Consider the following 25,092-nt stretch of genomic DNA (forward strand, 5'->3'; position numbering starts at 1 on the left):
AATCAACAACAATGTTTGGTTTTTGTTTTTGGGTGTCCACAATTTCCACTTTCTGATGCATGGTGCTCAGAAGACAAACAGATTTCTTTTTTTTGTTTGTTTCAAACACTATCAGCAAGGCACTTGTGAACACCTGTGTGGAGTACAACTGGCGCCCCAAGGTTTCCTATGCATTTGCTGGTAGCTCCCGACAATTTTTGTTGATGGTGCCAAGCAGTTTTTCGTTGAAGAAGCCTGTCAGCCAAAGACAGAGAGGTGGAGAAATTGTCCATAGTTACAGTCCTTCCCTGATCCATAAATTCTTCCATCAATTTCAAAACAACATTCTCTGACTGCCTGCCTCGGACTAGTGGGATCTTTTCCCAAGTAAGGGATGACATTACACATGTATTTTGTGTCCAGCTCTGCTTCAATCCATAACTTGATTCCAAACTTGTCAGGCTTGGATGCAATGAACTGCAGAAAGGGACAACGAACCTTTGAAGGAAATAACTGCTCTTCCACGGTAACATGTTGCCCTGGACTGTAGGACGAAACAATTCTGAACAAACCGCTGCCAGATGACTGAAATTTCTGCTAATTTTTCCATTTGTGTGCGCTCCTTGCTGGCAGCGGCGTCGAACAGGGGGGAAAAGTCAGACTGATTCACAGGGTCCAGCCTACAGGGGGGGCCCTAAGGGAAATTTTCTTCTTCTTTCGTTTTCAAAAAATCATCTTTTAAATAATATCAATATATGTTGGTAATTTATAAAAATCCAATGTTCTCTGGAAATACATCTGTTGAAATGTATATCCCAGCCTGCAAATAGGCTATAATCTATATCAGACACCCCCATTATCAGTGCGCATTGGTTTAGTCCGCGCTCTGGCGGACTTTTGATTGTACATGCGCCATAAATTTCACTCACTTCATTATTAGGCATTAAACGCAGCAGCCGGCACAGTAAAGATGTCATCCAAAAAAAAAATCAGGCTTTCAGAAAAGAAAAGAAAGGCAAGAGAGACAAAATGAAGGAAAGCAACTGCTTACTGATTTCTTTCCCAAGAAAGGTGAGCCCAAATGTCAAAATTACAGCCTACAGTAACTGATTATCCCATTCACATTCCGTTGCATACCACTGTGATACCAGCCATGGCCGTAGCCAGCTATGAGGAAAGTGAGGTCTGGACCTCGGTAATTTTCAGGGATTTTTTATTTATTTATTTATTTAATCTCGGTTTTCGCATACACGTTTCAATTGACGTTTGTGTTGACATCACTTTCGTGAATGTGTGACTGCGTGGTACCATTTGAAAGGTCTGTTTCTGCCCTTTCCAACGGTGTATATAACACGTGTGTGCGCTCCGTAGTCGGTGAGAAAAGTACCGTCAACATAGTAGCTGCATACCAGTAATCAGTAATAGAAAAATTAGACGAATTTGACGAACGATTTCCTCGGCCACTCTGCAGTGCAGCGGCGATTGCTATATACTGACGGAAAGCTCAGCTCAAGCTCTTTAGAATGATATGATTGTTATATCGATGTCATGTATGGTTCATGAATAAAGAAGACAGCACCTTGTTATAGCAATGCACATTTATGTAGGCTGGAGACAATTTTTCACATCTAATTTAGTAATGAATTCAATATAGCCCATAAATCTTTATAGGTTGTTTAGCAACAACTATAGCCTACAATATGCATCTATCCATCTATTTTTAACTCTATTTTTTATATTGGTTAGTTAGCCTTACTCTATGCCTGGCCAAATGGCCTTTGCTTGTACCAAACATTTGTATGCTTGCATTGGGAAATAATCAGGTTATTTTTAGCTATAGGTTCTAGTTACATTATAATGGTTTATTTTGCTACCTCAATGTGCAACACTGCTATATATTAAAAACTATATAATTTAAAAAATATATATATATATATATTGTAAAAATTTCGGCGCGCGATATGCGCGCGCATCATAGACCTCACCTATTCCTAAATCCTGGCTACGGCCCTGATAGCAGCCGAAGTCAAATAATTAACAAATAATCTCTCATTTTGTTGGCTTCCACATAATTGTGAAATAGAAGCCATATTTGTCTTAAATGTATTTATTTTCATAATAACTATTAGCCTATACAAGTGTCCCAAAAGCCTAACATAGGGTCGATGTTGGTTCAAATATGCATGGTAGTGGTTGTTCCTGGGGCCCCAAATTTGGTGCTACGCCCCTGCTTGCTGGTGTCCTTGTTGTCAAAGCAAAGGTATCACTTTATTTCAAGAAAGCGGTTACGGGGCATTATGGCTTTGATATCTGGGGTGCCGAATCGATTGGCCCACATGAGTCGCATGGCACCAATGTAGCCCTTGTAGGAACGCCATCAGCTCTACGGCCTGTTCTACGGCCCTCCTGGACTGTGCGGTCTCTGATGGTCAACAACATGCTGATATCCAACAAACACAGGAAGCTTTGAAGGCGACTCGTGATATGGTGTGTTACAAACTCTGTGGCCCTCCAGATCCATTGAATGCTGTCTGGACTTTCATGAGCAGAAAAGTCTCCAACTTTTTTTGGTGGAACCTCACAGTGCCATCTTTCGCCTTCTCTGTGCATCCAGGTGTTATGCCCACATCTGCAACTTTTTGTTTTTTTATTACAAAGGGGGGTAAAATGCGTTGCGTCTTCCTCCTCATCCGACGTGGCCTCTGTGTCTGAACTATCCTGCTCAATCACATACTTGACCACCCGTCTCCTGGTGCCTCTTTGGAGGGGAGAATTTACAGGTGCAAGAGCAGTCGCATCCTCATCACTTGACGAATCGGTGACAACGTTTTCATTCTGAACTGCGAGGTCCACATCTCCTCCATCAGATTCACAGTCCGACATGCTCTGTAGAATTGCTAAAGCCTCCTGAACACTGATCCTTCTTGGTTGTGACATTGTGAAGTCTGGGTCTGCGTGCCAGGCATTCCCTATTTATGGTTGTTTCTCGCCCACAAAATTCACACCTTTTACGACACTTCCTTCCCCTTCCTTCATTGAATCTAAATTGTATGATGCCCATTGAGTCTTTAAAAAAAAAAAAAAAAATCACATCAGCTATAATCAAACCCACGTAGTCAACTTGAAAGAGGCTATTTCTGAGGTTGCACAATTTGTCATATGCCCTTGCCAGCACGTTTTTTGTTAAAAATGTTATAGTGGAAAAATAGCAAATATTTTGGTTATGTGCCTTTGGTATGTGTCAGGTTGGTGGGGTGCGAGGCGTGGAAAGGACACGGATGCGGACTTTCAAAAAAGCAAAACTTTATTTTTCAAAAACAAGGTTAATATAAAGCGTGGCTGAGCCAGATACCAAAACTAGACTGTGGAAAACAAAACATGACTATGACTTGACATGGCATAACTTACTGGTACTTAACTTTGGCTTTGCGTGAAGACGGTGTAGATGGTGAAAGGATCTGACAAAGTGCATGGGGAAACCTGAAAACTAAATACTGACTGGGTGATAGGTGAGTGAGTGCAGCTGATGGGAAAACTACAGGTGCTGTGAATGAGGGTAATGGCAGAGCAACAGAAACTATGGGGAAAACATGGCTAAACTAAATACAGGATCTGGACCTAAAACTTAAAACGAAGACGTGACACAATCCTAAACATGGCAAACCTAAAACCGGATTTGGACTTGAAGATTAGGAAAACTAAGACATGACAAAACTAAAAACTAAACAAGAACTAAAAACATGGCAAAACCTCATAGACGTGACAGTATGTGCCTTTTATGGCCAGTGATTCTTACAGAAGGGCACATCAGAGTTGCTGGCCTGCAGAATATTATGAGTGTACAGATTATACTCTTGATTCAGAAGTGTTGGCTCATTATAGACCTATATCCAATCTCCCTTTTATGTCAAAAGTTCTTGAAAAAATAGTTGCAGCTCAGCTTTGTGATCACTTACACAGAAATAATATGTTTGAAGAGTTTCAGTCAGGATTCAGAGTGCATCATAGCACAGAAACTGCACTGCTGAAAGTTACCAATGATCTCCTCTTAGCCTCTGATAGCGGACTTGTGTCTGTGCTTGTCCTGTTGGATCTCAGTGCTGCATTTGATACGGTCGATCACAGTATCTTATTACACAGACTTGAACATGTTATTGGGATTAAAGGAACTGCATTAGGCTGGTTTAAATCATATTTATCTGATAGATTTCAGTTTGTTCTTGTAAATGAAGAATCTTCCTCACACACCAGAGTAAGTCATGGAGTTCCCCAGGGTTCTGTGCTTGGACCGATTCTTTTTACTTTATACATGCTTCCATTAGGTAACATTATTAGACAGCATGGCATAAATTTCCATTGCTATGCTGATGATACTCAGCTGTACTTATCTATAAAACCAGATGAACCCAATAGGTTGGTCAGACGACAAGCATGTCTTAAAGACATAAAGACCTGGATGACTCAGAACTGTCTGCTGCTAAATTCAGACAAAACTGAAGTCGTTATCTTTGGACCTGAGCGTTTCAGGGAGAGATTGTCTAGCTATATAGTTACTCTAGATGGTATTTCCTTGGCTTCTAGTTCTACAGTGAGGAACCTTGGAGTTATTTTTGACCAGAACTTATCATTTGACTCGCATATAAAACAGGTTTCTAGGACTGCCTTCTTTCACCTTCGTAATATTGTTAAAATCAGGAACATCTTGTCTCAGAGTGATGCAGAAAAACTAATTCATGCATTTGTTACTTCAAGATTGGACTACTGTAATTCTTTATTATTGGGCTGTCCCACATATTCTCTAAAAAGCCTTCAGTTGATCCAAAATGCTGCAGCCAGAGTTCTGACGAGAACTAACAGGAGAGATCATATTTCTCCAGTTTTAGCTTCTCTTCATTGGCTCCCTGTTAAATTCAGAATAGAATTAAAGATTCTTCTCCTTACATATAAAGCTCTTAATGACCGAGCTCCATCATATCTTTGTCAGGGAGTAGGATTTATGGCTGGGTTTTTAGTTTTCCTTCCTCCAGAGTGCATATTTGGACGGGCTGCTTAGGCTGGTCATCTGCTGCAGGTGCTCTGCTTCCACACCTGCAGATCGTCAGCCTCATCACCGGAGAATATATAAGGAGCCGGAGGCCAGCTACACGCCGCCGGATTGTTACTCTAACACGGAGGTTCTGCCCGTGACCTTTTCGAGCCAGAAGTCATTCCCCCCGAGAAAGGACCTTCTGGAAGACACAGCTGGAACCGCTCCTATTGCACATACCTGCCTGCCCTGAAGCAGTCGTCCTCTACTATTCATTTCCACCTGGAAGGAACCTACAAGCCCACTCCCTAACAGCCATCTCTGAAACCCGTCCACCTCTCCCTGGCGGAGGAAACTTGCCCCGAAAGGATCACGCCCAGATCCGCCTCACCGTTCCGGACAAGCCCTTTACGCTTCCAATAAACTTACTTTACCAAATCCTGTGTCTTCTGAGTGCTTTCTCTGTATGTGGGTCAGAAGTCTGAACAAAACCATGACAATCTTAAAGATCTCATTGTAAGATATTTTCCTAACAGAGCACTTCGTTCCCAAACTGCAGGTTTACTTGAGGTTCCCAGAGTTTCTAAAAGTAGAATGGGAGGCAGAGCCTTCAGTTATCAGGCCCCTCTCTTGTGGAATAAGCTGCCAGTAAATGTCCGGGAAGCAGACACCCTTTCCACTTTTAAGACCAGGCTTAAAACTTTCCTTTTTGACAAAGCTTATAGTTAGGGATGGCTCAGGTGATCCTGAAACATCCCATAGTTAAGCTGCTATAGGCCTAGACTGCTGGGGGGCCTCATCTGACACACCTTTCCTCACTTCACTCTCTTTATGTATATGTGATATTATTATGGTCATTAACTCGTGTTTCCCTGTTCCAACAGATATCCTTTGAATGGTGTTACAGCAGCCCCCTCCCCCCCTTTCTGTCTTCTCAAACCCCAGCTGGTCGAGGCGGATGGCCACCCTTCCTGAGTCTGGTTCTGCCAGAGGTTTCTTCCTGTTAAAAGGGAGTCGTTTCTCTCCACAGTCGCCTCAGGCACGCTCAGGCCGGGAGATTGGACCGAAAAACAAAAAGTTTTCAGTGCAATCTGTTGGTTTTCTTAGCTAGGAAATTGTTTTTGAATTGGCTCTATAAGAACGAATTGGATTATTTTATGAATTATGATTATTATTAATTAATTGAATTCCAATTGGTTTGAATTGGACTTACTATCTAAGTGCCTTGAGATGACATTTGTTGTATTTGGCGCTATATAAATAAAAATGAATTGAATTGAATTGAATTGTCCTGTGTGGGGTGCTGGCAGGGTCACAGCTCAATAATTAGGCTTCTTTACACATCAATGGGAGGCAGTTAGTGGTATGTTAGATTTATTCACACATTTGGGGGGGGGATTTCATTGCAGACTAAAGTCTGCACTTTGAGCCTTCTAAACTTTATCATATATTCCAAATGAATTGAGGGAGAATCAGCTAAATTTAGACGAAGTATCTAATGACATTCTTTGTTTTTGTTGCCAGAGCTGGCTCCAGCAGTGAGACGGAGAGTGAAGCCGGAGATCTGCTGGAGCAACAGTTTGAGGACCTGAACAACAAACTCACCTCAGCCACCGACCCCACAGGATATCTCCGCATGGTGTCCAGAAATAACCTCTTTAACAGGTTTGGTTTGATGTTTTTTTAATCTGGTTATTGACTGACATACCTAAATAAATAAAATGCACGAAATGGTGCATGTCTCCATTTCACCAGGTTATAGTATTATGTGATTTTAGCGGCCAGCATAATTTCTCTTAGACATGCAAGAAAGGGAGGGTGAGAGTGATGATGCATCTGAATCCTACACAGCGGACCTTAAAGTTAAATGCCTCCATATAAACTACAAACGTCTCTCACAGCAAATATTTTCAGCTGTAATAATAACTTTAAAATGACTGCATTACATTTAGAGGAACCCTGCAGTCTGGTTCAGTGTTGTAGCTTTCATAGCTGTCATTAACATAATTGGTATCATCTGTGCTTCTCCTGCAACAACAAGTCAGAACATTTTATGTTAACAGATCTGAAACTAGATTTAAAAACTTGTGTCTTCTCGAGGATGATTTGAAATCCTTTTGGTGTTTCCATAACTTTTCATTTTATATTTGATTTAGTTTGCCACAAGTTAAAGCCCATACTGAACAATCTTAGACCTCATCTCCAACACATTGTTGTCCTGGTTTTAAGGAAAAACAGACGTTTCAGTTCTCATCACCAGGCCAGATTTAAAGAGCTAAAAAAATGTGACTCATCAAAACTATAAATTAGAGGGTAAATAACCTTCTTGTAATTGTTAGTCACTGATATTTATTGAAACTGTTAAAAAAAATTCTTGAGAAAATGGATGTGTGGCGTTAGGCTGTGAGAAGTGTGAATTCCAGAGTTTTATGCTCAGAGCTTGAGACTTGGGAGCCTAGGTTATAGTAAAACAATTTGACATTTTCATCAATGTGTCATCCATGGAAACATTGGAAAAATGGTGTCAGACTGAGTCTTATTTAATGGATTTCCACCCCTGTTCAGTGTGTACATCTGTCATGTGTGCATTTATTCCTCTAACAGGAACTGTCAGAGCATGACAAGCCTGTACAGTGCGACAGTTTCTCCGGTAAAGGACAGCTTATCTTCTTCTTATTCCCGACTGAGTTGTATTGGCAAGCCGCCCCTCCGAGCCCTTTATGACTTACTCATAGCGCCAATGGAAGGGGTATGTATGTGTTCGCCTGTCAAAGATTTGTATTTCAATCAGGTTCTTGTTTTCTTTCTTTTTATTCCTTTTTGCTGAAGTCTTTCTGTCATTGTTTCCCCACATCACTTACATCAGGGCCTGATGCACAGCAGCGGACCTGTTGGCAGGAACAGACAGCTTGTTTTAGTTCTGGAGGGAGAATTGTACCTGATCCCATTTGCCTTACTCAAAGGCAGCTCTTCTAATGAGTACCTGTATGAAAGGTTTAGTCTCATTTCTGTACCTTCTTTAGCCAGCCTGCAAGCTGGAATCAAGGTAAGGAGTTCATATTCTGATAACGTTATTTTCTTTAACACTACTGTTTTTCCTTTTCTGTGAGATTTTTAGCTCCTTACTCTGTAAAAATAAAATAAAATCTCTACATGGTTCAACCCACAGCCTCATCCTCGCCGCACTGGCCCTTTGCTTTGCTCTGATGGAGGCTCAGTGGCTGCAGTGGTTGGGGCTCCTCGCCTGCCCCCCAGCGTCATGGATCGCTGGCTGTGGGGGCCCTTACCCTCAGCCCAAGATGAGGCTCTTTGGCTGGGGGAACAGCTGGGATGTCATCCACTGACTGGAGCAAATGCCACAAAAGAGCGTGTTTTAGCCGCGCTGAGTAAGGCGGAGTGTGTCCACTTTGCGACTCATATTTCCTGGAAGCTCGCCTCATTGGTCCTCGCTCCCGGCCAAGAGCACGTCGGAGGGGAGGGGCTTGGTGGCAGACCCAAGGTGAAATCTCCATGCGGGGCATCGACAGCAGGCGAAGGTCTGGATCAGGACAGAAAGGTCAAGGGTTTCTTTCTGAAGAGTCACAGCAGCCCAGAGAGACTCAGAGGAGCAGATGAGAGGAGCGAGGATGGGGAGAGTATGTGTGAAATGGAGAGTGTGTGTGATAGTCCGTCTCTTCAGGACTTCCTCCTCACCGCTGCTGATATACTGGACCTGTGCTTGACAGTCAAATTAGTGGTTCTGAGGTATAACTTCACAGATTAAACATTTTCCAATCCTGTTTGATGGAAGCATTTTACCTCTAATTATTCCCCCCTCAGGTTGTACCCAGAGTCCAGCAGCAGGGTCACAGCTGACGGAGTGGTGGGCCTGACTCGAGCCTTCCTGGCTGCTGGCGTACAGTGCGTTTGCGTCTCTCTGTGGCCTGTCCCGATTGCTGCCTCCAAGCTGTTTACGCACACCTTCTACACGGCCCTTCTAAATGGAACCAAAGCCAGCGCAGCTCTGACGGAGGCAATGAAGACTCTGCAGAGCAGCAAGCACTTCTCACATCCCTCCAACTGGGCTGGTGAGCAAACAACTGGCAGTAAACAAGTTACTCTGACAGAAAACTGAAGAGCCTCTCACTAGAGTCAACCACAGCAGGCAGGTGTTTCTCGCAAAAAAAACTGGTGACTGTTGGGGAAACATTAGCTTAAAACAACAAGCTAAAGGTTCACAAGAGGTTTGTGAAACTTAAAACTGTGTCGTGCTGAGGTTAACTGACTTTAGTTACACACTTTCCCTGGCATGACATTACCTCAGAGCTGCGGGGGAGCTGAGATACTTCATCCCTGCATTTGATGGAATATTTGACAACAAATTTCTGTGAATGGATGTTTTTATTACAGTTTAAAACTGTGTTGGTTAAATCTTACAACTAGGTGGAGCTATAAATAAAATAAAATCTGCCAGATTTTTGAGTGTTACTTTAAAGGGATAGTTCGCCTCTTTTGACATGAAGCTGTATGACATCCTATACTAGCAATATCATTTATTAAATTTGACTTAACCCCTGCTGCGTCCTGTGAGCCGACTGCTCGGTCTGCACGGTCTACACAGCCGGTAGTGATACGAAGGTAGAGAGAAAATAGTGATATTGCTAGTATGGGATGTCATACAACTTCATATCAAAAGAGGCGAACTATCCCTTTAAGAGACAGATTTTTAAACCCCAGGACCAACAGTTTGACTTGAGAGAGACTATTATTATGAACAGAAATCCAACTCCACACAAATGTGGGCAGGGCCAGATTACCATGTTACACTTACTGAGGAAGGCTAGGTCTTCTTAGTTTTTTTTTCAAATTCAAATTCAACATTTATTTATATAGCACATTAAAACAACCTCAGCTGACCAAAGTGCTTCACAACAGCAACTGCATCACAAGAGAGTCATCAATAAAAGCAATAAGAATGACTTCATCACAGATGAAAAATAAAATTTGAGATAAAATTAGCAATAAAATAACAATAAAAGTAACAACAACAATAAAAGTAGCAAGCTAAGGTGAACTCCATTTCAGCTAGTGGAAGGCCAGGGAAAAGAGATGCGTTTTCAGTCTGGATTTGAACTGGCCTAAAGACTGAGAGGACCTGACAGACAACGGGATGCTGTTCCACAGTCTGGGTGCTTTTTCTATAATTCAGAGAATTTATAACTGCAGGAGCATGATGTTAAGCATGAAATCTGGAAAAATGACCTCTAAGATTGGCATCTAATGCATAAATAATGTTTCCTTCAAGCCATTAGATTAAAGATGTTTTTGAAAAAGACATCCATTCCAAGTTTTACACATCGGGTTAGACAAATCTTTTTGATTTATTATCATTATATTGATATTATTCGTACCAATATATCTCATACTGTTTTCACAAGATAGGGAGGGATTTTTTACAAAAATTAATATTTTATACAGAGATTTTTAACTTGTTTATGTTGCCCGCTTGCTGCTGTGTGCATATAGAAAATGATACCACAATATACATATTTTTTTAAAGAATGCCTCACTTCTGGCAAAGCGTTAAAAGTGTATAAATTTACATCAAATGAAATTTTAACCCAAGAGAGAGAGGATGTGGAGCCACAAGTTAGACAGATGACATGAGCCTATCTTTTGCCTCATCCACGTTCCAAACTTGTTTTTGTCCCAAAGTGCCCGAAGGTGGTTTTTGATATTCTGATGTGTTTTCCTTCAGGTTACATGCTGATTGGCAGTGATGTGAAGCTCAACAGCCCCATGTCACTGGTTGGACAGGCCCTGGCTGAGATCCTGCAGTACCCAGAGAGAGCCAGGGATGCCCTCAGGGTTCTGTTGCACTTGGTGAGAAACCTTCACTCTTCTGTTGTGACACTTCTCAGTATCAGTGTCAATATGAGTCAACACAAATCCAGATTAGCCGAACATTAAGTAATAAATGTAGACATCAGACATCAGTCTGTGGACTTAACACTGTTGATTGGACAAACCAAGGCATTTGAAAGCATCATTTTGAGACAATGACGTACAGTGTGAAATGCTCTTTTTGCTCTCTCGATCCTTTTAATATGTCACTTTTTTCCCATCCTATAAAAGAGAATTTATATTTTAATGCTGGAATGAAAGAATGAAAAAGAAAAAAAACTATACTGTGCTCTCCAGAAGACCAACACAAATCACGTACAGTGAATACTGAGCTCAATCATTGTTCCTGTTGTGCTTAAAGCTTTGGAACCTTTACTGTCATGTGGAAAAAGAAAGTTTTACCTATCAGAATAAAAGAAAATAATAATCTGCTCCCAACCAGGTCTTAAAATTAGGTAAATACAACCTCATATGTACAGGAACACATGCAATATTATGCTGTCATTATTTACTGAACAAAAATTATGCAAAAAATATCAAGGAACAGTGTATCAAAAACTAATTCCACCCTTACTGCTTCCATATAAACTAAGCAGCAAGGTGTGAGCACCTCTATTAAAGCAGAAGTTCTGTCAGTTTGCTGCTCTGCAGCATTCAGGTGTGTGTTAACACAATGCCAAGGAGGAAAGACATCAGCAATGATCTTAGAGAAGCAGTTGTTGCTGCCCATCAATCTGGGAAGGGTTATAAGGCCTTTTCCAAACTATTTGGAGTCCATCATTCTACAGAGAGAAAGATTATTCATAAGTGGAAAACATTCAGGACAGCTGTCAATCTTCCCAGGAGTGGTCGTCCCAGCAAGGTCACCCCAAGGTCAAAATCCCAAGAGCTACATCTCAGACTCTGCAGGCCTCAGTTAGCATGTTAAAGGTTAAAGTTCATGACATCACAGTTAGAAAAAGACTGATCAAGTATGGCTTGTTTGGAAGGGCTGCAGGAGAAAGCCTCTTCTCTCTAAAAAGAACATGGCAGCACAGCTTAGGTTTGCAAAGCTGCATCTGAACAAACCACAAGACTTCTGGAACAATGTCCTTTGGACAGAGCAGACCAAAGTGGAGGTGTTTGGTCATAATGCACAGCAGCACGTTTAGAGGAAACCAAACACAGCATATCAGCACAAACACCTCACACCAGCTGTCAAGCACGGTGGTGGAGGGCTGATGATCTGGGCTTGTTCTGCAGCCACAGGACCTGGGCACCTTGCAGTCATTGAGTCCACCATGAACTCCTTTGGATACCAAAGTGTTCCAGAGTCAGATGTGAGGCCGTCTGTCCGACAGCTGAAGCTGGGCTGAAACTGGCTCATCAACAGGACAATGATCCCAAACACAGCAGCAGATCTACAACAGAATGTGTGAAAAAGAAAAGAATCAAGGTGTTGCAATAGTCCAGTCAGAGTCCAGACCTCAGCCTGACTGAGATGCTGTGCTGGGACCTTCAGAGAGCTGTGCAGAAGCCAAAAGTGCAAACCTCAATGAGCTGAAGCTACGTTGGAAACAAGAGTGGGCCAAGATTCCTCCACAACCATGTGAGAGACTGATAACGTCACACAGGAAACCATTACTTAAACTTACTGCTGCTGAAGCTGCTTCTACAAGCTGTTGGATCAGGGGGTTCACTTGGTTTTTCACACACTGCTTCTGCAGTTTGGCTTAATTTTTGTTAAATAAGTCATGACATACCATGACATACCTTGTAATTGTCAGGGTTGGGGTGGTGAGGTAGGACACTAATGCAGACTTTCAAAAAGCAAACTGGGTTTATTTTCAAAAACAAAGGACAAAACAAAGCGCAGCTGAGCTGGATGACAAAAAACTAAACTGTGGAGTAAATACTTAATACAATACAAAACAAAACACTTGACAAGTCATGGATAAATACTTGGCTTTTAACGAGACAACGTGGCATGGCATGAAGGGTGAAAGACGGGTAGGATCTGACAGAAGGACAGGGGAGACTGGAAACTAAATAGGGAACTGGGTGATTGTGAATGAGTGCAGCTGATGGGGAAAACACAGGTGAAGTGAGTGAAGCTAATGAACAAGCATGGGAAGTGAGGGGAAAAACAATGGCAAGACTAAAAACAAGAAATCAAAACCAAGACATGAACTGAAAACCAAAACATAACCTAAAACATAAAACTAAAAACATGGGAAAAAGTCACGTGGGCGTGACAGTAATATGTCATGTAGTGTTTTTCAACCAAGGTTGCATTTACCTTATTTTACGACCTGGTGAGGGCTTGATGATTTGTTTTATTTTATTATTAGGTTCTGATACATAAAACCTTCAAATTGAAAGAAGGTGTACTTTCTTTTTAACATGACTGTGAATGGCCAAATCTGTCACTGTTACTATAACACTATGACTGTGAACTGTTCCTCTTTCTCTCTGCAGGTTGAAAAGTCTTTACAGCGCATTCAGAGTGGCCAGTGTAACCCGATGTACACATCACAGCAAAGCGTAGAGAATAAGGTCTCCATTTTGGTCTTTTCATCTCTTGTTTTTAAATGTCAGTCTCCGTGTTTTCGCTATTCATGTGTCTTCTATCCACTGGATAAGGTTGGCGGGGTGCCCGGGTGGCAGGCCCTCCTGTCTGCGGTGGGTTTCCGGTTGGACTTCTCTGGTAGTGGTGCTGGACTCCCTGCGGCAGTCTTCTTCCCCACATCAGACCCTGGAGATCGACTGCAGCAGTGCAGCACCACTCTGCAGTCTCTGCTTGGTACCAGAGCTTTTCCATTATTCAAAACATTTCTGCTGTCACTCACACTGATAAGATAACCTGTTTTGTTCTGATCTGTGAGCTGTAGAATTATACCCAATCTGGGAATATTGTGCCAGAGTAATTCAGATTCTACATTTCAAGTTATGGCAACTTCCATGTTAAATGGCTCTTGTCTTAAAAATGTGCTTTTCAAGAGGTCTGTGACAGTTTCAGATCAAAGATTGGAGCCAAATGCAGGACATCACAGACAGAAAGCATCCCAAATATACCACAGATTGGCCAAATACTGAGAGGCATTCAGTGAAGCTGAGAGGTGGCAGGCAAAAACAAGATCATTCCAAATTATCCAGAAGTTTAGTCTTATACTTGTAAAGTGTCTTTGAGTTTTTTTTAAAAAGCGCTATACAAATAAAATATAGGCTATATATATTTTTTATTATCATAAGTTCAGTGGCTAGCAAAAATATGTATATGCAAACAAATGGTCTAGAGCCCAGAACAGATGAGGATTGAACTGACTCTAGGAATAAAAGTCTGGAAAGCTAAACTCCAAACTTTGGGAAAACTTTTGTATAACTTTGTATAACAGTCATAGCTAATAGAACACATAAGTAATGTAATCACCAAACTGACAACAGGTGGGAAGGAAGCCACAGCACAAAGCAAAACTAAAGCTGTTTTTGAATTGTTCACTTGCTCAGTATGTAACTGTAGTCCATCATCAAGTGAGTCAGACATTTTTTAATGCTGGTACGCAAAATGCTGGCGCTCTACAGAGGTAGTACTAGCATGCTAATATTAGCCTGCGCCAACTGCAGCTAACGCTGACTGCTCATTTTTGTGATTTCTTACCCACTGAAAACACATTGTGAGCAAATAATCTTAACCATAAACTGGCTAGTCCCCTCCTCTGTCTGATTCACCCGTGTTTAGAAATTATTAGTAAGATATCTGTAGGAACAGTACTTGAATCTTAAGTTGTTCGGCCTAAACAGTTAGCATGTTAGGGGTAAATTGCTATGGAGCAATTGATGGTTCTATAAACAGTTGTTTACCTACTGTCATTTAATTGATTTTTGTGAATGATATAAATTTTTTATTTGTACATTTGTGCTTGTGTAGGTGAATGTAGTACAATCAAAAACAATCCATGCACAGATTTGTGTCATAAAGTTATATTTTAGAGTTGTGTACATCGTTCTTAACCAAAAACAGCAACAGATTTGATATTTATTTATATATGTATTATGTTACCGTGTGAAGAGAGTCTTAAATTCTCCCCTTTCTGTTTCATGCCCACATTCTGTACAGGATCACTCAAAGTTATACCTGACCATGTAAATTATTCATGATTAAGATATTAAATTGCTGCTTTCAGGTGTAATTAATCTCCTGTGCATTCCCCAGGTCTGACTCCTCCGGCCCTGCAGGCTCTCTGTAAACTGGTCACAGCATCTGAAGCAGGAGAACAGCTTATTCTCAAGGTACTGCCATGCTGTGCAGTACCTGCACACAGGCTCGTGGCAGTGATGGAAGTAGTACTGACATCCCTGCAATGTATAATGTGTCAAAACACGGATAGTACATGGTACTATTATCAATAAATTCAGTGTAGCTGAGGTACTATTACATGGTACATATAGATCGTATGAATCAGTCTCTTAACAATGTAGGAAATTAAAGCTGCCGTCGGCAGGTTTTCAAAATTCCGAGTCTAAAGTTGGAAAATTCGAACTGATACAACTTTCAGGTCCCTCCCCCTCTGTGGACGAGGTTGTGCACGTGAGTTCACACCAGTGTGCGCGCACACAAGCTGGGGGCAGACTCACGCTCAGCATGGAAGATGTGGTTGGTGACTGTTCTGTTCAGATAATAGATAAATAATAAACCTAACGTGATTGGTTAAAAACAGGCGGGAGCGCTCGAATTTTGCAAGCACGATTACAGGCTTTAGAAGGAGCTACAGAATTCGGGATTTTTCCTAAACAGCCTATTTAATATTCTACTTCCAGAATCCCATGACAGTTCAAGCTAATATGACTAAAACAAAGTTGCCAACAGCAGCTTTAAATACATTAGATTAGATTATATTTTACTGTTTGGCCCTAAAGCAGTTATTGAATTAATATGATGCGATAAGTTTCGAGGAGGAATGTCTCTTTAGAATAATGTTGGCTCTGCATTCTTTGTTAAGAGTCATAACCACAAACAATATGTGTGGATAACTGAATAAAGTGAAAGTTGGTTTTATGAGGCTTTATTTAACTGAAACCATTTTCAGTGTCTTTACTGACAAACTCCACAGTCAATTAAACAAATCTAGAATTTAATGCAGCAACACACTCAAAAAAGCTGGGATAAAGGCACGTTTGCCATTTTGTTACATCATCCTTTCTTTTATGACTTTTAAAATGTTTTTCATTATTTGGGATACTGATTGTTGCAGTTTTTCAGAGGAATCTGTGTCCATTCTTGCTGAATCCAAGATTTCAGCTGCTCAGCAGTCCGTGGTTGTTAGGGTTAGGATTAGGGTCTGATTCTGATTCTGTCTGATAGAAGACAGATGTGGACTGCAGGCAGGCCAGTCGAGCACACACACTCTGTGTGTATGAAGCCATGCTGCTGGAAGTCCTGCAGAATGAGGTCTGCCATCGTCCTGCTGAAATAACCACGGACTTCCCGGGAAAAGACGTCATCTTGATGGTAGTATCTGTCTCTCCAAAACTCCAACATCCACCTCTGCATCAGTGGTACCTTCACATATATGAAGCCATCCATGCCATGGACACTGAAGCACCCCCATACCATCACAGACGCTGGCTTTAAACCTTTCTCTGAGAACAGCTGGATGCTCTTTCTCATCTTTGTAGAATCAGTTTTTCCCAGAAGCAGCTGAAACGTGGACTCCTCTGACCACAGAACACGTGTGGCCGTGGACTGTGTTGAGTGAAAATGGTTTTCCAAGTTCCTCCGCAGCCCATGTGGCTGTATTGATCATGGTGGCATGAAGGTTTCTCATGCAGTGCTGCCTAAAGGCTCCGAGCTCATCCAACAGGGGTTTCTGTCCTTGGGTTTTTCACACTGAGATTTCCCCAGACTCTCTGAATCTTTTCACAATATTCTGCTCTGAAGATGCTGTAGATGCTGAAATATTTTACTGATGATTCTAGTTTGGCACAAAGTGGTGAGCCATGACCCATCATAGTTTGGAAAGATGAAACCTTTTGTGGATGCTTCTTTTATACCCAATCCTGACACCCTCACCTGTCACCATGTAATCTGCTGGTTGGAGAATCTTCCACAACACTGTCACTGGTTGGTTTTATAAACTTTTCTGTCTTTCTTTGCCTCCCTCCCAACTTTTACCAAGTGTTTTACTGCATATTTAGGTGTGTTTACACTGCGGTTGAGTTGTGTTAAGCAATGATGTGATGAGGAGTTTAATTTCAATAAGGAACTGCTCATTTATTGTCAATTACAGCCTTTAACAAGACACCAAATACACAACACAAAACTGGCGGGCTCTAACTGGATGAACACTTTTACTCATGGTGCGATTATTTTCTATCATAAAAGTAACGCTAATCTAACAAAACAAGTATGAAACAGCACAACACTGACTATTGAACAAAAAATAACACTTTTAAGTATCTTAGAACACACTCAAACACGACTATAGCTTCACAAACAATGCATGCTGGGAAGGCTCTGCCCAGAAACTCCCCCAACACTCTCCAGTGTCTTTGCAAATCCTAAGAAGTTTGTCAGAAAACAAACAGAAAATTATCACTCTGCGCTTCTGTCTGTTAAATAAAGGTTCAGTGTTCAGTTGCATATAAACAGTGAGTGTGAGAATATCTCTATCTGAGAAATAGTCAATTAGATTTTACATATGTAAAATATTGAGGATACTATGCAACTGTATTTGAGACCTTTTTCATTCTTCGCCTCTGATTCATGCCAACATGTTAAACAATGTATTTTCTGTTATTCCCCTTTCTTATAATCCTTGTGTGCCTATTGTAATCTGACATGTTCATCAGAGGTTAGTCTCATCTTTTCCCACCTTTTCACTTTCTCACCTTCTGGTGAATACATCAGTCATACAGCTGGTGGAGGAGTGTTGGTAAAACATAGCCCGCTCGTCATACCCCTCCATATGTACCATACAGTTTGTACATCATCAGGCATCGTCATCATCAGCAGTTTTCCATTCAAGCATGACTTAGTGGTGTTACTCACTGTGTAAACCCAACGTTTACACAGGAAAAGAGAACTAAATTTCTGTTTCCTTTTCTCTCATTTTCGCGTCTCAAAGGCTGTAAAAAACATGGTGGGCATGGTAAGTGTTTCATGATGAAATTTTCAGAGAAAAAAATTCAGAGCAAGTGAAAAACTTTCCAAAGCAGGCTCACCCAGATTCAAACACTAAGTAACTGCACTTCATTTTAAAGATCTTTGCAGTGTGGGTGCTACATGAGTGTTGCTTTAATGAGAATTTTAAACAGCTTCCTGTTTGCTCACAAAGCACTGGTGTGATTTGAAACATTATTTTCCTGTGATCACCGTAAGATTTTAAAGTCAGAGGCAGGAAAAAGGCATTCATACTGTGGTAAATATCAATCCATAAATCTTGTTCTCTCTCCAAAGCTTCACCAAGTGCTGGTACAGCTGCAGTCAGGCGACAAAGAGCAAGACTTTCCGCTGGCTCCCATTCAAGTGTCGATAAGTGTGCAGCTCTGGAGGCTCCCGGGCTGCCATGAGTTCCTGGCTGCACTCGGTAAGTCACTGAGAGAAGAGACTGAGCTTCACATTCATTCTTTATGCTTTACTGTCAGTCATTTATTTTATCATCTATTTTATTTCAGTAGTAGGTATACTCATGATTAAAAGTTAAGTTATTGTTGACATAAAGTGTCTGAAAAACAGTGAAGCCCTGTGAAAAATTATACAAATACACCCAGAAAAAATAAACAAAATACAAATCTAGTTGAACATATACAAAATATATATGAAAAAATATCTATATTAAATACTAAACACTAACTCGTCTATATAAACCTGGGTATAACACCTCCGTGATTTCAACAGGAAACTCTCATAATATACCTGTGGAGTACTACTTGCTTCTTTATATTTGTACATTTGTACATTTCCAGAAAAACAGAAGCTAGAGAGGCTGGCCGCTCTGGAAAAGTCCAGTGTTCTCTGATTGGTCGGTTTCCAGTGGCCTGATTTCTTTTCTCATCTTTATTGAAATTAAAAACTTCAAACTAAAAATTTCTTTTACTGGATGTAAAGCTCGTATACACCCATGAGAGCAAGATGAGCCATCAACATGTTTAACATTCTTAATTATTTTCCAGGATATTATTAGCTTTAAAGCAGAATAAAAATACGGTTTTACATCAAGTTTCTTCTCATTACTTTAAATATAAATAAAGTGTTTATTTTGAGAAGAACTGCACATACTGAGCTAAATCTGGACTCTCAGAAAGAGCTTCTTCATGACACATGTAACATCTCTGTTACATTTTAAAGTCAAACATTTAAAATTATCAACAATAAACTGAGAAACTGCCCACATGCCTTATCTATTGTTTAATATATCTGTTATAAATAAATCATAAATTAATGATCACTTACAGGTTTGAAAACATAACTTTTTAACTTTTTCAGTAATCAGATGGATAAACCAACCTAGAACGGATGACTTCAACTACCTACTTAAAGGCTAAAATAGTGAAGGTACATTTAACAATATTCAGATTTTAAACCAAAGGCAAACAGGCACTTGTTATGTGAAGATGTGGTGGTGTAATGATGGTCACTCTTACTCTTTGTCCACTGTAATCTGAGCAGCTGTGTTCTGTACGACAGTCCGGACAAGTGTGCACGTTAGTGCATGTGACACCCCACCATTCAGTATAAAGCAAATGGACTGGTAGTTTTTCTTCCAGTGAATAAACCATGTTTTTGGCTAAAAAGCATCCCACAAAGAGTCCACATTGCCCTGGTTTTCCAGAGATGGTGTTCTGCACCAACTGAATAAAAAGCTCCAGGTCAGACCAGTTCTATCCAAATAAGTTTAGTCCTTATGACGTAATTAATATGTTACAGAGACAGTTTTAAATTTGTGTGAAGCAAAAGTGAAGCGCGTAAATCATGCTAAAATCCCAGGCAACACAAACCAAGATTTCAGTGATGAGTTGCCAATGAAGAGAAGCTAAAACTTGAGAAATATGATCTGATCAGAACTCTGTCTGCAGCATTTTGGATCAGCTGGAGGTTTTTCAGAGAATTTGTGGGACAGCCCAATAATAAAGAATTACAGTAGTCCAGTCTTGAAGTAACAAATGCATGGAGCAGTTTTTCTGCATCACTCTGAGACAGGATGTTCCTGATTTTAACTACGAAGGTGAAAGAAGGCAGTCCTAGAAACCTGTTTTATATGCAAGTCAAAGGACAGATCCTGGTCAAAAATAACTCCAAGGTTTCTCACTGTAGTAATAGAAGCTGAGGTAGTTTTTCCCTGAAGCGCTCAGGTACAAAGGCAACAACTTCCGTTTTGTTTGAATTTAGAAGCAGAAAATTCTGAGTCATCCAGATCTTTATGTCTTTAAGACATGCTTGTAGTCTGACCAACCTATTGGGTTCATTTGGTTTCATAGATAAGTACAGCTGAGTATCATCAGTATAGCAATGGGAATTTATGCCATGTTGTCGAATGGGATCTCGCTCACAGTGCGACTGGACAGAAACAGTCGAAAGCTGCTGATACATTAGTGGTAATGGTGGGAAGGATTCCACAAATCTTCTCTCTAATAGAAACAATTTTATCGGTGAAGAAGCTCATGAAATCATCACCACTGAGAGTTAAAGGAATAAATGGCTCAACAGAGGTTGGACCTGGAGCACAGAAAAGAATGGAGATCATTTAGCAGCTCCATCTACTGCATCGGCACAATATTCCCTGACATCAGCAATATTAGACTCTGGTGTCTTTCATGGCTATTTGGCTGAGTAGCTTGAGAGGTTATGAGACGAACTATCAATGTGAAGGTCTCAAGCTTAATTACCAAGTATACACTTCCTTCCTATTCAGCTAGTCCTGGTGAAATGTGTGTAAAATGTGAATGTTTTATCAGTGTCGTTAAAAAGATTCTCAACTTAATTTTGCCATCTTTTGGCCTAGTTGTCTGTGGACCATGTAACTGTCATTTTAGATATTGTTAGCTCGATTCTTTCATTGAAAGCCCAAGAACAAGCTGGAGAAATCTTAAATCAAATAAAGTATTTATTGGTGGTCACAAGTGAAGTACCGTAAATCAGCGCTGGACTCGGAGTGACAGAGCCCTCGCAGGAAATCCCTCAGCCCAAGCCCTGATATCCGGAAACATTTCATATTTATGTTCACCTTTATCTCACAGAGGTTGTACTTACACTCAACAAAGTATAATTGGACATTTGCTAGTGATATGAGCAGGCCATCCACCGTCTTCGTCATGTTCTTTGGATGTGATAAACTGTGTGTGTGTGAGTGTTTTCTCAGGCGTGTATCTACTGTACCAGACCTATCTGACCTAATGGAGACGCTTTATCTGACCCAGTTATTTTATCCCACTAAAAGACTTAAAGTCTTGGACACACAATGCGTTTGTATGAGCTGAGTGTAAAAGTACAATCTAGGAACATAGATTATTTAGTAAACTACAGAATATGAATACATAAAGTCTAAGAATAAAGCCAATTAATAACAATGTCTTCTCAACCAAAAATGCTCAGTGGGACATTCTTTGCATGTGAAATCTATTTAAAAAATGTCTTCTAACTGTGGCGCTTCAATGATTGTAGTGCAGTAAAAGTATTTTCACTTGTGCTTTGTGAAGTGGAAGTACAAAGCGACATAAGAGAGGAAGAGTTGGGTGAAGTGAAGTCTTCTGTCTCTGTCAGGTTTTGATCTATGTGAGGTGGGTCAGGAGGAGGTCATCCTGAAGACCGGAAAACAGGCCAGCAGACGTAACATGCATTTTGCCCTTCAGTCTCTTCTCGCACTGTTTGGTGAGAACATTTCCTTTTTTTCACACTGAATCGCTCTCAATGTTTTTTTATATGCCACTAATGCGTGAAGTGCCTTTTATTTGTATTTTTCAGACTCCACAGAGCTTCCCAAGCGACTGAGTATGGACAGTTCCTCCTCTCTGGAGTCTCTGTCCTCCTCGCAGTCGGCCTCCCAGCCTCATTCCTTACCCGTCTCCCTCAGCTGCTACCCACCGCAGCCCAACTACTTAGCCCCAATCTGCCCCGACAACCTCTCCTGTGACGCCATCTCCGTCTACAGCCTCAGCTCCCTCGCCTCATCTCTCAGCTTCCTGTCTCGTCCTGAGCCTGCAGGAAGTGACATAATCAGCCATCGCTCGCATCATCAGCAGGAACCAGAGAGACAGTGTGGAGGTGCGGGCCTTTATGCCTCGCAACGCCATTCAGGTGGCCTGTCAAGAGGTCGACTAACCAATCACGGAGGAGGATTAGCTGGAGGAGAGGACGAGGAGTACGAGGGGTTCTCCATCATAAGCAGTGAGCCATTAGGACGAGGGAGGGAATGCGACACTCTGCCGCTGCCTGCAGGACACCGACAGGGCAGAGGTGGTGCTGGGAGAGGATCTGCTGGGAGCCGTCCTCTAACAGTTTCCTCCAAGGGAAGCATCAGCACACCTACATCCCCTCTTAAAGCTCCGCCGCTGCCCCTAACAGACCCTAAAAGCCCCAAGATCAAGCAGGAAACGTAAGTGCAGTGTTGTTCAGAAAGTACAGGTTACTGTTGTCCTGTCCAAAGTATACTTTCTTTCTTTCTTTTAAGAAAATACCCAGTGTTCCTTTAACACCGGAACATTGGATGATTTTCACCATTATTATTATTTATTATCATTCGAGAAAAAGAGAAATTCTAAAGACGAAATACCAAACACCAAACTAATATGTATGAGTAGTATTTGACTTACTGTCCTCTGTTTTTATCACTACAGCCCCTTCTTTTTGGATTCTTATCAAAGAACGAGCCGGCATTTTGTTACCAAGTTGCTCATTTTTTACACTGATGGTTTTACACTTCTATCGAGTAGCAATAAGCAGTAACAAAAGCCTAAAATGGATTAGCCTTCAAACTGAAAATGTGGCCTTTGTTGAACTTTTTTCCAGATTATCTCCTCAGAGGACTGGGAAAGGGAAGGTGAGCAGCTCCGAGTCGGACCAGTCGAGCACAGAGACAGACAGCACAGTCAAATCCCAGGAGGAGAGGATGGGACCTGCAGGACAAATGGATCCCCAGGAACTGGCCCAGAAAATCCTGGAGGAGACCCAGAGCCACATGCAAGCTGTCGAGAGCCTGCAGAAAGCAAACATCAGAGGAAAGACTATCGGAGGAGCTGAAGGACGAGAAGATGCTCACACCAGACAGCCATCTATGTCTACGCCCACAACTCCAACTTACACTCCCACTGGTGGAGCACAAAGGTTTCAGCCCTCTGAGACCAGTGCATTTAGCAGACCTCCCAGCAGGGCCAGTCTGAGAGCTTGCTCCTCTCCTCTTTCTGTCTCTAAACATCTCTCACCCCTCTCCGCCTCTGTCTCAACCCCTCCTCCAATTCGGCCTAAACCTCCATCCCGCTCCTCATCGCTGCAGAAAATCAGCTCGGGCTACAACAGTCCAGCTAATTCCTCTCCTTCTTTGTCTCTTCCTGTGAAAGAGAAGAGCTCCCCCCTCCCTGTGGTCTCCCCAGATGTGCTTAAACTTAAACACTCCAGCTCACCTTTCAGGTCCCACATCTCACCCTCACGCTCTCCTGCTGACAGCGCCCCATCTCCGGCTCTTTCCTATTCCTCCACGGGGTCCGTTTCGGCATCATCGAGCCCTGCACACACTCCTGAGCTCAACCGATCGAAGCAGAATAATAAAGTTCAGGCAATCCATGACTTAAAAACCTTCTGGGCTAATGCCAGCCAGAAACAGGAGGTGCCCTGTCCTGCCAGGTTACTACGAGGTGGACATAAAAAAATGAGTACAGTTCAGAAAGATGTTTTGGGTTTGCTGAATCTCTCACCTCAGCATGAGTCTGTCAGGGAAAACGAGGGTCACAATGCTGACGAGAGACCAAACGGTCACCAAAAACAGGAGGCTAAGCCACCTCCAGCTGCACCCTCGAGTCTCTCAGCAAACTCTAAAGGAGGCCTCAGACTTCCTTCTGGGAATGGCTACAAGTTCCTCTCATCTGGACAGTTTTTCCCATCTTCTAAATGTTAAGAGTTGGGATGTTTGCCCCGCTGAAGTCACAGCCAGCAAACTAATCCGCTGACTCATTTCCCGTGTTTGTACCGAGACAGAAGCTGCCCATTTTTCAGTGAGATACATTTTTACCAATCCCTGCTGAAGACAAGTTAGGAAGAAAGTACAGTTTCGTATTGGCCTGATTTTACATGTTGTTACTTTTGTGAAGGATGTAAATGATTTGAATGTGATGAGTGTGCCTTCTCAAATGCTCAAAGCGAAGTGTTTGAGTCTCTGGCTTTGATTGTGTTGTCACGTCTGACTCGAGAGCACGTGTCTGGATGTACACTGAAAAGAACGTTTTTGACCAACAGTCTGTTGACTGGGTGAACATGTCAACCTAAACGCTCACTCTGTTTGTGTAAGTTGACCTGAATTTGATCTTGATTTATTGTGTAATAATTATTATTATTGTTAAATATCATTACCATTGGTTATTCTTGTCTTTTATGTTGTTGTTTAACAGTCATTATTACACATTTTATAAAGAATATTAAAAAAAAGACAGAAGTGAAGGAAACGCATTGATATTTTTATGAAGATTTTGTTTGGGCAAAGACCTCTTTCTGTTGAGTGTTTCATTAAGTTTATATTTCTGCAGCGCTGCCAGAGTTCCACTTGGAAAGATCTCAGTTCTTAAGACAAATAAAAATGTTTCCTTTTCTTGTCTCATTTGTATGTCACAAATCCATGACGTGAGAATTATTCTGACTTTCTTTATGCTAAAAATAGACACAGCAGTCAATATTAAACAAAAACAGACATTTTTACCTATGGTAAATCCTGACAAAAACTCACTGTAATTACACTATGTGAATACGGGGAATTTATCCAAAGATTCTACAACTACTTTATACTTTTTGTCCACCGTGCTATGAGGAAAGTTTATACTTTTCATGTTTATTCATTTCGTAAACACTTTTATTTGTAGTCACTTAAATGTTGGGAACACTTAAAGGGTGACGTGGGGTTCAGCAACATGTCCAAGAAAACTTCATTGTGTGTAGCTCTATTCCTTCAGCCACAGCTGCCAACCTTTTCCTCCACTGAACAGTACTGGGATCTTCAGCTGAGCCTCATTTTATCATGTATTGC

The 25,092-nt window shown here is 41.4% G+C and overlaps 1 protein-coding gene across 4 annotated transcripts in view; it reads left to right on the plus strand.

The window, feature by feature from the left end:
• Window positions 1-24,666, plus strand: part of ttc28 (tetratricopeptide repeat domain 28) — a 184,179-nt gene extending 159,513 nt beyond the window's left edge. For 2 of the 4 annotated variants that reach the window (XM_075455513.1, XM_075455514.1), the window contains exons 22-35: window positions 6,530-6,670; window positions 7,610-7,754; window positions 7,872-8,051; window positions 8,175-8,749; window positions 8,825-9,072; window positions 10,743-10,867; window positions 13,346-13,423; window positions 13,511-13,670; window positions 15,081-15,157; window positions 17,992-18,015; window positions 18,324-18,453; window positions 21,627-21,734; window positions 21,828-22,458; window positions 22,872-24,666. In XM_075455513.1, the coding sequence (XP_075311628.1) occupies window positions 6,530-6,670; window positions 7,610-7,754; window positions 7,872-8,051; window positions 8,175-8,749; window positions 8,825-9,072; window positions 10,743-10,867; window positions 13,346-13,423; window positions 13,511-13,670; window positions 15,081-15,157; window positions 17,992-18,015; window positions 18,324-18,453; window positions 21,627-21,734; window positions 21,828-22,458; window positions 22,872-23,973 (3,724 nt within the window). In that variant the 3' untranslated portion in view covers window positions 23,974-24,666. The remainder of the gene's footprint in view (window positions 1-6,529; window positions 6,671-7,609; window positions 7,755-7,871; window positions 8,052-8,174; window positions 8,750-8,824; window positions 9,073-10,742; window positions 10,868-13,345; window positions 13,424-13,510; window positions 13,671-15,080; window positions 15,158-17,991; window positions 18,016-18,323; window positions 18,454-21,626; window positions 21,735-21,827; window positions 22,459-22,871) is intronic. The other 2 variants (XM_075455515.1, XM_075455516.1) reach the window with 1 other exon arrangement.
• The last annotated feature ends 426 nt before the right edge of the window (window positions 24,667-25,092 follow it).

This window comes from Odontesthes bonariensis, chromosome 22, assembly GCF_027942865.1.
Source record: "Odontesthes bonariensis isolate fOdoBon6 chromosome 22, fOdoBon6.hap1, whole genome shotgun sequence".
Lineage (NCBI taxonomy): Eukaryota > Metazoa > Chordata > Actinopteri > Atheriniformes > Atherinopsidae > Odontesthes > Odontesthes bonariensis.